The sequence below is a fragment of the Numenius arquata genome, chromosome 24 (assembly GCF_964106895.1).
Source record: "Numenius arquata chromosome 24, bNumArq3.hap1.1, whole genome shotgun sequence".
Taxonomy (NCBI): domain Eukaryota; kingdom Metazoa; phylum Chordata; class Aves; order Charadriiformes; family Scolopacidae; genus Numenius; species Numenius arquata.
In genome coordinates, this window is record NC_133599.1 from 6,939,440 (window position 1) to 6,953,320 (window position 13,881).

Consider the following 13,881-nt stretch of genomic DNA (forward strand, 5'->3'; position numbering starts at 1 on the left):
TGTAATGGTGCTCATTGTGTCAATGTCAGTGGGGTTTATTTTGGGGTGCCTTATAATTAGGGATTTCCTTATGGAGTTAGGGTATGTGCTGGGGAATTTGGATTTATGCTGGGGATGTATAAACCCACTTCTGAAGCAGCATTTTATTTCTGCAAATGGAACTATCCATGAATCTTTCCCAGTCACATGCACATGAGCGGCCCCAAAGGAAATGGAAGAAAATGGTTCAGTGTTTTTAATGAGCCAAGCATGAGAAGTGATTTTGAGTATCTGTAGGATATCAGAAGTCTAATTGACAAGCGGCTGAATATGAGCCGGCAGTGTGACCAGGTGGCCAAGAAAGCCAACGGCATCCTGGCTCATATTAGAAATAGTGTGACCAGCAGAAGTAGGGAGGTGACTGTCCCCCTGTACTCAGCACTGGTGAGGCCACACCTGGAGTATTGTGTCCAGTTTTGGGCACCTCAATCCAAGAGAGATATCGAGGTGCTGGAGCGAGTGCAGAGGAGGGCAATGAAGCTGGTGAAGGGCCTGGAAAACAAATCCTATGAAGAGCGGTTGAAGGAGCTGGGACTGTTTAGTATGAGGAAGAGGGGAGACCTCATCACTCTCTATACTTGAAAGGACACTGTAGAGAGGTTGGTGCTGGTCTCTTTGCACAAGCAAATAGCGATAGAACAAGAGGGAATGGCTTCAAGCTCCAACAGGGTAGGTTTAGACTGGACATTAGGAAGAAATTTTTCACAGTAAGAGTGATCAGACACTGGAACGGGAGGTGGTTGAGTCACCATCCTTGGATGAGTTTAAGAGCTGTTTAGATGTGTTGTTGGGGGATATGGTGTAGGAAAAAACCTTGTAGAGTAGGGTAGATGGTTGGACTAGATGATCCCAAGGGTCTTTTCCAACCTAGATGATTCTATGATTCTATGATTCTATGAAGTCTAGATCAGGATTCAAGTATGACAACAGGGCTTATTTTTTGTAGTTCCTACCCAGACTGCATAGCAGAGCTTTGGATTTGTCACTAAATTTGGGGTTCCCATCCTCTTCTTTAAGCTTTGGATCTCATTTCTCTGATTTTCTGATGATCTCTCAAGTTTTTCTTGAGATAAGGCTACGGGGCTCATGAGAAGGCAAGCAGACCTACACTCTGGCTGGGAGTCTGTCTTTGTGTGGGAAACCCTGGTATATGATGTCCCTAAACTTTTATGCAGCAGACTCTGTCCTGCTCATGAACCCAAACAGTCGATGCAGCCAAGGTCGGGGGTGCAGCCAGGTGGGCTATGGGTCTGGAGAGGGCCACTGGTGATATAATTCTGCTGCATAAAGGCAGGTGGTTTGGCTCTATCCTCTAAAGAAGCGGGTGAGGAGGATGGTGCCAGGTCATATGGACACAATGCAATTTCCCAGTCCTCGCTCAAGCAATGCAGACAGCATCCAAGCAGCAGCAGCCTGGTTTGGCTGAGAGAGGCAGCCAGCCACTGAATGATCAGCAAGGTGCTTTTCACATGCAAGAGGACAGAAGCCAGCCACTGGTCAGCAACGGGGCTCATTTATTATCTCACAAGAATGAATGATTTACACAGCTGCAGTAATGTCAGCAGAACCAAAGCTTTACCCGGGGCCCGCGGGCTCCCTGCTGCATTGGGCAGCAGTGGGAGGGTTTATGATGGAGAGGATGGATTTGGGAGATCCCTGAGCTGCAGGGAGTGAATTTGAGACTGTTCCCAGTGGCCTGTGTCCTCCTGAAGCCATCATTCCACAAGGCTGATTTCTGTTCCCTCCATCTACACGAGTTGCCCTTAAAATAGGGGAGGGAAAATGCAGCCCCCAAAGTGGCTTGTCTGCATGGAGGACGTGTACCCAAGAACCAACAGCCTCTTCCAGGAGTGAGGTTTGGGGGCAGTGAGGGAGCCAGATCCCATTTCCAGCGTGCCTGACCAGGAGCCCGGTGGCTACAGGCAGGAGTGCCCTGGGTGTGCTGCAGCGTGTGAAGGTAGAAGGAGCAATGAAGGATGTGGGAGCCCGGTGTCCCCTTGGGCGCCCTGGCCAGGTGCTGCTGGGTGACCCCAGGCAAAGCATGTACATTTCTCCAGGGAGATGTTTGGATTTGGTGTTTCCCTTAGGGTTTAGAGACCCCTTCTTAGACACTGTGGGCCAGATTGAAAGAGGGGTTGAAGGTCCCCAGCTCCTGGTATCATCTGAAAGTGGGGGTCCTGCCCAACCCATGAGGCTCCCAGTGGATGAAGCAGAGCCTCCCAAAATGGAGGCTGTCCAAACCTCAGGTGCACACATAGATACACTGCTTTTAACCCACTTCCTCTGCTCTTCCCATTGGCGGTGTGGGGCAGACACAAACCCATTTTCAGGGGTCTGTGGGATCTGCAGAGGACCCTGGAGGACAAGGGTGGCCACGTCATTGCAGTTGGCCATTTCCATGTGTTTTTGCCACAGAGCAATGGCTTTTGCTTGCTAAGACATCTCTGCCTTAAGAAGACATGCTTGGCTTTGCTGGAGGCTGCTCCTGGCTTGCGATGCTGTAGGATGATGATGAGGAGGGTCTCCTTGACCCATCTCCTGAGCTGGTGGGGCTCTCTCCCAGGAAGACCCTAGCAAGGGAAAGACTCGCACAGGGCTTTATCTCCTCCCATGGCCAGCCCTGAGGATCTGGAGCTCAGTCTGAGCCCTTCCAGGCGAGTGGCAGCTGGCAGAGTGGTGCCGGTTGCCCAGGTAGATATGATGGGGGGTGTGGGTAGATGGGTTGTAATGGAGCTTTACATGGAGCAGCCTGCTGTCACCTTGCTGGCCACCTGGCACTGGGGCTGGTCCTCAGTGTGTGGTGTGGGGCTGTTCGGCATGGCTACTCAGAGGAGGTTTATAAGTGAGACGTGTAGGGTGGCGTGGGTGGGGAGGGGAAGAAGGCTATCCGGAGGCTGCTGCTGGTTGGGTCTTGGCTCTCTGAAGCAATCAGCACCTCATTGTCATTGAGGCAGGGACAATGCTCAGAGAAGCCCCTTTCCTTCCCCCTGGTGCCCACCCTTTGCTGGCAGGGGACAAGCGTCATGGAGGGGAAGCTGTAGCTGTCGAGTATGGGGTGCACTCCCAGGGAATCAGGTGTCTCGAATATGTGGTCAATGTCGGAGAAGCTCACCAGAGCCTGAGTGGAGTCATAGGAACTTTTCTCCATGTCGTCAGCCCTGCAGGACTGGGGGTATCTCCCCTTGTCCTGGCCCTTCTGCCTCAGCAGGCGGAGGTCATCTCTGAAGTGGGGGTTGAAGAGCAGGTACAGCAAGGGGTTCAGGCAAGCGGGCAGGGGCAGGACCACAAGGAGGACAGATTTGATGACCTCTGGGGTGATGAGGAGGAGATTGAGCGTGGAGGAGAAGGTGAGGAATGCCACTGGGCAGTAGAGGAGGCAGTTGGTGAAGATCAGCCAGGCCACATGCTTGACCATGGCACAGTCCCAGACAGCGCTGAACTCCCCCTTCAGCAGGCTGCAGTAGAGCCGGATGTAGGTGCCTGTGATAGTCAGGAAGCAGAGCATGTTTGTCATCACCAAGGCCACAGTGAAGCCCAGGGTGGTGGGTTTCCCATCTGGGATGGGGTATGGGAGGCAGAGAGGGGATGCTCCATATTCCCCAATGGAGAAGAGAGGCAGAACGGCAGCCACAGAGGACAGCAACAGGCAGCAAAAGGCAGCAGCCTTGACCTTGCCTAAGGAGGGTGACTTTCCATAGCCCCTCACACAGGAGACTGAAATGCTGCACTGCATGGCCGCCAACGTCAGCAGAAAGATGGCAGCTTCGGAGGCAAACACCGACAGGAACCCCGTCACCCTGCAGCCTGTGCCGGTCTCCCACCTGGCGCCGTATTTGGCGAACTGGCCATAGGTCAGGGCATCGACGAGAGCCAGCATGCTGCAGTAAATGCCGGTCAGCATGTTGGCTCCAGCTATGGAGCCAATGATGAACTTAAGTGGAGAGAGGTAGCTGGGAGAGGCAAAGACAGCCAGAATGACCAGTCCATTGCAGAGCACCGAGACCAGAACGATGACCCAGACTCCCAGGCGGATGATCCAGCTCTCAAACAAGTGATCGCAAGGCTTGAAGGGACCTGAAAGAAAACAAACCCTGAAGTTAAACCCAGATTATACCGCTCTGCTCTAGTGGTGCTCATCAGAGCAGTGGCCAAGTCACAGCCCTCTTCTGGCCCCACCAGCCCCTTGCCTATTGAATGCAGAGGGCTGGAAAGGAGCTTACAACATTGTCTGCCCTTGTCTGCCCTCTTCTGCATCAGGATGGCATCAGTGCTGCCTCTTGGCTCTGTCCCAGCTCCCCCGTGCTCTTGTACCCACACTGGGCTGCCTCTGGCATGCTCACTGCCTCCTCCTCTCAGATCTTGTCCAGGGCACAAATGAGGGGCAGGGAGAGGTTGTATGTGAAATGTGAGAAACAGCAAACTTATCAGACCTCCTAAAATATAAAAAGGTTGGGGCTTGGTGAAGCCTTTTTGCTCCCATGTCCCACACCTGCCCTGTGATGAATCCTGTTCAATGGGGTAGAGTCTGAGCTCCAAGTGGGCCTTTGTCCAAAGGAGCTCATGACCATAATGCCCCACATGGGAAGAAGGGGGAGGTCATGGTGGGGTAAAAAGGGGACTGGTGTGGATGCTGTTTGGCAAAGGAAATAGAAGAGAGGGGGGAGAGACTGTGCAATGAGAGAGAGTTGCCCCTGGGAGGGATTTGGTTGTTACAGTGAGGGGCTCGGGGTGGGAGCTCAGCAAAACCAGAAACAGGGTGAGCCAAGTTTAGAGAGCAAGAAAAATTAGAGGAGATCAAGAAATCTTGCTCAGCTCAAAGCGGGTGGAGGTCTTTAGCTGGCTTTCCTCAGAGAGCCAGCACCTCTGTACCCAGGTAGCATGGCATGCTCTCTGCTAAAATCTTGTTCCTTCTTGTCTATTTTGCAGCTAACTCAGTGGGACAACTGGCGAAAACTCTTATCTCTGCCGGTGTCCTACAGCTGCCTGGATGGAGCCAGGCCTCTCCAGCTTCCAGCTGTGCCTGTGTAAGACACCACTGAGCTGTGAACAGGGGCAAAACCAGAAGGCAGCTTCCTTGTGTCCCAGCCAGCCTGCGCCTGCTGGCATCTCCCTTTGCTCCTTTTCTCAGGAAACAGAGTGAAGTACCCCTGCAGTTTGCAGTGCTGCAAGTGCGATCAGGAGAACAAGGACAAGATCTTGTCATGCATATTCTGGGCTGGCCAGGACAGAGCAAAGTCTAAGTCTTGCAAGGGAACAGGAACTTCTTGAAAGCCAGAGTCTGACTGCAGGCAGGTTGGTGGATAGAAGAGCTGGTGATACCTGGGATTCCTGGTCAGGGATACCATGACCTTGTCCTCTCCTCGTAGGAGGGCAGCTACCTCTGAGTGGGAGATGGGAGCTCCACACTTGTCCCCAGAATGGCCAGAGCCCAACCATTCAGGCTTCTGATCTGCATGTCTGTGAGACACTGCAGGAAGGGTCGTGGGATCCTGGGGATTTAGAGAAGCTCAAAGGAACCCAGATATGTTCAAAACAAAGGTTTCTCTGATTGCTCACCAGGGCTTGGGGTGCACTGAATAGTGGGGTGCAGCTTTGATTCCTCAAGGTCCAGCTGGAGGTCATCTGCATCGAGGTCATCTGCGGAGAAAACAACAGAGAAATGATGCTCAAAGAAGAATGAGCAGGGCCATGAGGACTAGCTGGGCCAGAAACTTTTCCCACTGCCTGTCCTCAACACAGACCTTCCCAGCCAGTTCCCATCCCACAAGTTCAAAGTAGCTGCTGGTGTCCAGTTTATCCCCTGCAGTTTGTTCTCCATCACTGCTGTAGAGGAAGAAGGTTTGTAAATGGTGGTGGGTTGCAATGTGGCCAACCTCTTTGTTTTTAGGTTACTCCCAACATTTGAAGTGCAAGAGCCCCAAATCCCAGAGTTGTGTGACTGCAGATGCCTCCTCCCAGCATGCTTTATTAAAAATAAAGAAATATTCTAGCCTATGTGGTTACAGAAAACAAAGCCTTCAAATGCGTCTTCTAAATGGAAGCTTTCTGGGCAGGCCTTGTCTAATGCTAGTTCATCAACAAGGACTTTGGAGCTTTGTTTGTTAACTTCTACTTGCAGGACAAATTCTTCATCAGCAACCGCTACCACCACCACCAAATGGCTCAGAAGCAAAAAGACAAGAGAACCCAACATTTATTACTGTACTTTATGTCCTATGATTTCTTGGGACTGCGATGCCTTGTTTATACCCCTGGAGGCTCCCAGTCCTGCATTTGCTTAAAGTCAGACTGATCGCCCATGCCTGCAGACTTTGGATCTGTGGGGTTTATGCAACCAGACTGCACTGCCCTCAGAGCTGGGCCAGCATCTCTGTCACGCTGCACCCTGAGCCAGGCTTGGGCTCTCTGCGGGTCAGGCAGAGACTCCCTGGCTGAAGGAGAAGCTGCTGGAAGAGAAAGGGACCGAGACCTCAGCTGTGTTTTCCATGGTCTGTAGGTGTAGGTCATCACCAAGGAGAATGGCATCCTCTTAATCTAATCCAAGACATGCTTTTCTGCTTTGTTGCTTGTTCCTCTTCTCAAACTGCCACTGATTCACGGCACTGGGACACAGTGAGGACAGCTGCTGTCCTGCTGCACCATCCCCACCCCTGGCACCAGCATGGCCTTCTGCTCCCAGTGGAGGTCTCTGGAGGGTTTTCTGTGGGCAGGAGGAAGGGGAAAGGCTGTGTTTTGAGCTTGCCACAGCCCGATAGCCAGGGAGCTGGCTCTGTGGCTGTGGGATGAACTCATTCTTGGGTGGTATGGATGGATGCTGGTGCCCAGGCATGTGCCCAGACACTGGCCAGGAAGGTGAGCTTCCACAGTGCTGAAGATATGGCTAACATGAGTGGGATTTAGTCACCTAATCTGTTTAGATATGGTGCCTCTCAGGAGGTCTGCTCCCTGCCTGTGTTTGAAAATATGACTGGGATTATTTGATTAAAGAATGATGACAAATAACGTGCTATCTTTAGTGGCTCCTGACAAGCATTGTGGCTTTCTCGGCTTCAGTGAACTTTGGAGAAAAAATGCCATTTTTTAAATCTGTCTGTATAAGAGTTGAAATATTACTGCTGCTTTGCAGTCTGGCAAGAAAACACTCACAGTGGGATGGAAAATTTTTTCCTCTTTGTATTTTACAGACTTACGAATCTCCAGTGTCTTTTCCACCCACAGTGTGGAGGCTGTGATGTGCAGTCACAACGCAGAGACTTGCACTTTCTGTGCCCCCCTGCCACCCAACCCATGGTAATGTTAAAGTGGGATCTGCCCCATCCCTTTTCTCTTCAAAGGGCCAGAATGCGCAAAGGCTGGTTTTAAGCACAAACTAAACATCTGCATGAAGTGAAGGAGTGATCTTTTGTTTTGCCAGGACTACTGAGCTAGCTGTGAATTGCAAGCAATCCTTGGCCAGCACAGCGGGATTCAAAGCAGAAAATGTACCTCTCTCTGCTGGAAAACAGCACTTCTCCCAGCCTGGGAACTGTAGAGAAAAGGAAATGGCTGTTGTGTTCTAGCAAGGCAGACTGCATTGGTTTTGAAGTAGCCCATATTTATTTAAATTTTGCTAAGGCACCCCCGCTTTCTGAGGCCTTATGGAAAAAACTCACTTTGCTAGTAGTGCCCTTTCCATGGAAAATGGTTCCCAGCAGGCTGTACCAACACCAAAATGGGAGGAAGAGGAGAAGAATTGGTGGAGAATGGGTAGAACAAAACAACACTGGGCTGGATGCTTCTTCCCCTTTTGTATTGTCTGCCTTAGCCGGGGCAGTCCCCACGCGGGGTTTGCAGATAATTGCTCTCTCCCTCAGAGTTAGGGCATGGGTGGCTGCAAGACACCTGGGCAGGTGCCTTTTGGGGGATTTGAGTAGCCTTCTTGAATGAAGCCGCCTTCTTCTTCTCAGTAGGAGAAGTGTCGCTCTAAGGACCCTCCAGGGTTTGATAGGTGGTTGCAAAAGTTAATTAGTCAGCTTTACAAATTAATGGAGGTGCTTGACTGGGTAAAGTGGTGTCCTATTGTCAGGAATAACCATACAAGTGTGTTCTCTTCTCACTTTCTATAGCTTTGTTCCATTATTGCAAACATATGCTCGTAAGTAAATACCTCCCTTTCTATCCTCAAACCAGTGGTCCCTGAGGGGGTGCTGGCTCTGTGATGGAAGTGCCCTTGGCAATGGCAGTACTTGCACTTCGCCTGTCCTCCCCCTGCAGCCAGTTTCAGGAGGGTGGCAGGAGTAAACTGCTGGGGAGTGCTGGGTAGATGTCCTGTGTGACAAGCCCCCGAGCCATCTTTGGGCTGCTGCCTGGCCACACCGGACAGACTTGGGGCAGGGCATATCTGCCAATTACAGTCCGAAGAGGCATACGCCTAGCACCAAAAATTTTGGATACAGGACCTTAAATATCTGTTGTGACAAGGTGACAGAGTGATGAGACATGCACTAACCACACTCCTTTGGGCCTCAGGTAGCTGTTACTCAGATGTTAATGGACACACTTGGGTGGTATCCAGGGGGTTCCCAGGCATCAGGGGTTCTGGGAGGATGGGAAAGAGCTGAGCTGACCTCAGGGTTGGTGGCACCACATGCACCCTGTGGCTGGAGTGCAATGGTCCCTTGAGTGCTGGGCTCAGCTGAGGGATGGCTGCTGGGTGCGGGAGGCAGCGTTGCCTGGCTGCGGGAGCAGGGCTGTGCCACCCAGGACCCATTTCTCACCCCTACATGACTGACTGGGACAAGTCACCTTTTACCACCCAGCTGTGAGGTTCTGCAGGCTTGGTAAGGGCTTCTCAGTCCCTTGCTGGAAGCACTACGCAAGGCTGAGAGGACATGGCTATCTGGAAGCGTGCCCCATCCCACTCACAAGTTCTCCCACAGCATCCAAGCACCCTGACGAGCCTGGCTGTCCCTGGCAGGGACAGAGCCTGAGTTATTTTCTCTTAATGAGACCAATTTATCTCTTGCATGGAAGGAATGTCTGGGAGCTTTTTTCCTCTTTAATGAGGAAGTGTTACAAGATTCATATAACAGAGCTGAATACCACTGGTGACCATCAGAAAGGAAGCACTAGGGACAGAAATATAGCAACAATTAATTAAGTAAAAAAGCAATATCACAAAACCCTTATCGTCAAGAGTAGACCATGCATTGCTGAATGGTACGAGAGTCATCTGCAAAAGCTGCACGTAGTAATGAAGGATGTTCTTGTGCTTTTCATATTTGCACCTCTGTGGTTTGATATTCCAAGACAAACCCAGCGCTTTAACATCTGAAAATGTGAGCCTTTATGAGCTGCTAATAGTCTCATCTGTCACATCTTAGAATCAGTCAGCATTCCCCTCTCGTCCTAATATCTCATGAACATACATATAATCCTTGAGGCTGAGACTGGCTTGGAGGTCTGGGAGCCTGTGGTACGGATTAGTCTACTGAGAGGGCCAGGAGAGAGTGTCCTTTGAGACATTGAATGTTTTGGTGCTCAGCGAGTGCGGGTCTGTAAGCAGTACTATGGGCCCTGACCGCAAGCCAGGTCTTTTCACAGGTGCTGTAATTTGCCAGGCAGCGATATACACAAGGACTATTAAAGTATGGGCTGCGTTAATGATGGAAAAACTGACCCAGCTGAGAAGAAATTCCTGCAGCAAGGACCGTAGCATATGGCTTCTCTGTACTGTCTGTCCGGTGTAACCACCAAGTCTAACATGCTTCCAGGAGCCACATCATGCTGGTAGGAATCACACTTGCTGGCCTCTGGCTGGACTTTGTATGCTGCTAAAACTTATTCTCAGTCTGTGAAGGATCAGGGCAGGGCAGAGAGCAGGAGCAGGGATGCAGGGCTTGTGACTCACTCGCTGGCTGTGTCCTAAAGTCTCTGGGGTCATCCTGGCTCACATCACTGCTGTAACACAGAGAATCCAGCTGCTCTGGGTCAACGTCTGTCTCCAGACCTAGTCCTGCCTGCTTAGGATGTGGGAGGCGATTCTGCAGAGCCCCTGCTGTGTCTGGGTGCGTGCTGCTCCCGGGAGCAGGTGAGTCGAGTGTTCTCCAGGGACTCAGCCCTCTCCCCACCTCCTACAGGCACACAGCACCATCTGGTTTTGCCCTGGGGGCGTTTCAGAGCTCAGAAGTGCATGTGGCCTCAGTATTTACACAAATATACAAACAAACGCAGCATCCAAGCTGTGTCCTGCAATGCTATTTCCACTCTCCAGCAGTTACAGAGGAAGCAAAGGGGCTCATGCTTTTCTTCATGTTACTCTGAGGTTCCCTTACGAAGGGCTCACACCAGGTTTCCGCCTGGAGCTGCTGTTGTGCTATGAGACTGTGGGTGCAAGAGTTGTGCTTTGCATGCTTCTCTGCTGGCCTCGTGCCACAGCTTTCAGGGAGGTCTATGCAGAAGTGCATTTTGGAGCACAGAATAAGTTGACTCTTGGACAGGATGTGCTGCTTGTCTTCAACTGTGGAGCCACTTCTGCCCTGCATAGGGTAGCTCTGTGCTGAGCTCATCATAGTCCCCAAATGTGTCCTTTCGTTCGTACCTAACCCTGACCTTTGCTGTAGTGTCAGGGTATGTGCACAAGAGTAGCACAGACACAGGTCTCTCTACCTCCAGCCAGCTGCACATTCCAGTTCTTTGAGTTCATTCTCTTACTCAGATTAATCCTAGGGTCCATCCTCTGTATGTTGTAGCAACAAAGACTGATATCCCACCAAAGGTTCCATACTGCCCAGAAGTCTAATGACCCGAAAGCTCTCCCATGTAACCTCAGGCACCTTTCAGTGGCTTGCGTGGCCTCCCTCTACGGTCAGCAAGACCAAATTAGCGAACGTGTCCGTGCTTTTGAGGACTTCCAGGTTTTTCTGTTAGATTGTGAAGGTTTGGACACACTAGATCAGGCCTCTCTCCAGTGACACTAATTGAAGCCCATTCACAGCAGCTGGCCACCATAGAGGGAGAAGGATCAGTCTGCCTTCCCTGAGGCAAGTGTAACTCCATGGCTGACAGTGGGACCATGCCTGCAAATGCAGGACCACATCCTAGCTCACAGCATGGCCCTGCCCATGGATTGATCACCATTCAGCCCAGTTTACTTACAGTGATTATCAGCATGACTTGGAAACAATTCCATGGTCCTCTTATGGGCATTGTCCTCCTCAGGGCTCATGTCTTCTGCCTCCCATTGGTTGGACATCGTGAAGAAGCTGCTGCAGCTTCCATAGGCACAGCACTGGTAGGCGTAAGGTACCTCAAGGACTCTGAAAAGGAGGAAAGCAGAACTTTTAGGTGTCTCACCTCCATGACTTGACTCTCCATTGCTTTGCATTTTTTGCTTAATTTCCACATGTGATTAAAGCCAGTCTGTCGTGTGATGGTTACTCTGGAACAGGACTTTGCTCTGATGGAAAGGACTCCAGGTAAGACAGAGCGTGGACCTAAGTCACCCCATGGTGTGTCTGCACTGCCCCACTTTTGGCACTTAAGACACTGTCTGTCAATAGGATATTGTCAAACACCAGTGCAGTGGAAACTGCACTAAAGTTCCTGGATAATTCCTAAGAACCTTTCTGCAGTTCTCCCTAGACTGAATTAGCCTCTCTTTCCCATGCCTTCTGGCAATATGCTATGTGCATGTAGAGTCTTCATTTTTTTTTACCCAAAAGCCATTTTTTGCTGGGCATCCATTATTTTGTTCAAGGTGAAAAGCTTCCTGAGAGCTTGAGCAAGTGCAAGGTCCACCTTGCTTGTTGCTGAGGTTCAGAGAGGCACCTCCAAACTCCAGTTCCATGAGCCTGGCTCACCCCTGCCAGCTCAGGCAGGGAAATCTCAGCTCTCTTAAGTGTAGGAAGTTGCTTTAATATGTCTGATTTTGACTTGAAAGTAGGATTGTTAGTTGTTAATTGTAGCATGTATTACGAGGTTAATTAAACAGCAGCTGAATGCCATCTGGATGAAATACCAGGCTATCAGTCAGCAGCTGTGTTTTCTTCAAATGCAGCAAACTCCTGCTTCTTTGCTGGAAGTCAGGAACGCTGTTGATGAAGGCAAAGGGACCTCAGGTTTTCCAGACAATTAAGGTCTTCTGACAAGATCAGTAAATATGGTGAAACTCTATATTCTAAAAATATGCTTTTGTTTTAAGTTCCCAAACATTTCTGGCTGAGCCCCGGGAGGCTGTGGAAACTCTGTATACAAGCTTGCTTCCTGTTATAAGCTCCAAATTAAATCCTATTATTGAAAGGTGATGGGGAGGTACAGATCCTCCCAGGATGGCTAAGAACTGTTCTCCGATGATTCCTCCAGACATATGCCCCAAGAATAAGACTATTTCACGGCAGTACCCCAAAATTTAGGAAATGTTAATGGATCCATTGCCTTGTGTGGTTGAATGAACAACTCCTGCATATTCAGTCTCTCTGGTACAAATCCAAACCAGCTCTGCAGATGTTAATGGAATTAGTTTAGAGGAGGAACGTTCCTGAAAATGCTGAACTTGACCCGCTTTGCACAAGAGACTGCCATCTTGGGTGTGGAAAACCCTCCAGAAGCTTCTGGGATCCCCTGCTGTTTGGCAGCCAGTCATGCAGCAGATCCCAGCTATGATGAGTCAAAAAAGTCAGAAGAGAAAGCCCTGCACACACCACTGCTGAGGCAGACTGAAGTGGGAGCTCCACACTTTTCATTGGACATGATCTATTAAGCCCAATGCTGGTGCAGTGGCCTGTGACCCCAGCGGTGGGTGTATGAGTTTGAGAAGCTCCAGCCTTGGGATGCTGTACTAGATGAGTGGGAGCACCAGCTCATGCATCCTTGGCTCCAAGGGAACTACCTGGGAGACCCAAACAAAAGACGGCTTCACCTCAGGGGAATTTGAGTCATCTGGACCATGGGCCCCTTGGCCTGAGGGCAGGTGCCACACTGGAGACCCACCACTAAGGGAGGGTCAGGAGAGCCAGAGCCTGCCATGCGGCACTGTGCTCCAAGTCTTTTGCAGCCTCGTCTTGATCAGTTTGACCCCTTCAGGCTCCTCATTAATTCATAGCAGACAAGATGTGGCCACACAAACAGAGTTTACTGAAGGAAAGCTGGATGTCATTAGCTAGGACTGGCTTCTGGGAATGTTTTCCATTGAGAGAAGCCCTGAGCTGGGCCCACTCCATGCTTTCCACTTGTGTGTGTGTTTGGGGTGAGGGTGGTGGGGCATCACCACTCTCCCATGGCAGACTTTAAAAGATGAGGTGCATTAGCAGCAGATGAAGCTTCCTCAACCTATTGGCCTGAAAGGATGGAGGAAAGCATGAGATAAAGAAGGAAAGCAGGAGGCTGATTGCAGTAAGGAAATACAGGCTGTGCTGGGTGCCAGAAGTGAAAAAGCCGACACTACCAGTACCTCATTTTGGGGAAGCTCTCCTTGGTGAAGGGCTCAGAGAGAGATGGGTTGCCTTGGAGCTTCAGATGGGTCAGTCCACCCAAACCATCCAGGGGCAGCGTAACCAGTCGGTTATCAGTCAAGTCCCTGATGAAGGAAAAGCAGAGAGGGAGACCATGGTCAGGGTTTTGCTGCTAGTGGTATCTGAGCCAAGCAGATGCTTGGAGAGCCATGCTGCCTGCCTTGCTTGATCCCACAAATGTGAACCTGAAATGGGGCTGGGTGCTGCATGGGAACCAGGATCCTTTGGAAATAAATGGATTGATACTTCAGTCCCTGGGGAATATGAGGGGCAGGGGTTAATGCCTGCACTAAAAGCTCTGTGTGGTACCTACCTCTCTGCACATATCTGCCCTATGCATCTCTTCCCCCAC

General features: G+C 50.6%; 1 protein-coding gene across 1 annotated transcript in view; it reads right to left on the reverse strand.

Annotated features, from left to right (window-relative positions):
- Positions 1–2,875: 2,875 nt before the first annotated feature.
- The window catches only part of LGR6 (leucine rich repeat containing G protein-coupled receptor 6), a 148,180-nt gene continuing 137,174 nt past the window's right edge, over positions 2,876–13,881 (reverse strand). The window contains exons 15-18 of the mRNA XM_074163212.1: positions 13,469–13,594; positions 11,176–11,336; positions 5,596–5,676; positions 2,876–4,113 (exon numbers count right to left, since the gene is read on the reverse strand). Of these exons, the coding sequence (XP_074019313.1) occupies positions 2,876–4,113; positions 5,596–5,676; positions 11,176–11,336; positions 13,469–13,594 (1,606 nt within the window). The remainder of the gene's footprint in view (positions 4,114–5,595; positions 5,677–11,175; positions 11,337–13,468; positions 13,595–13,881) is intronic.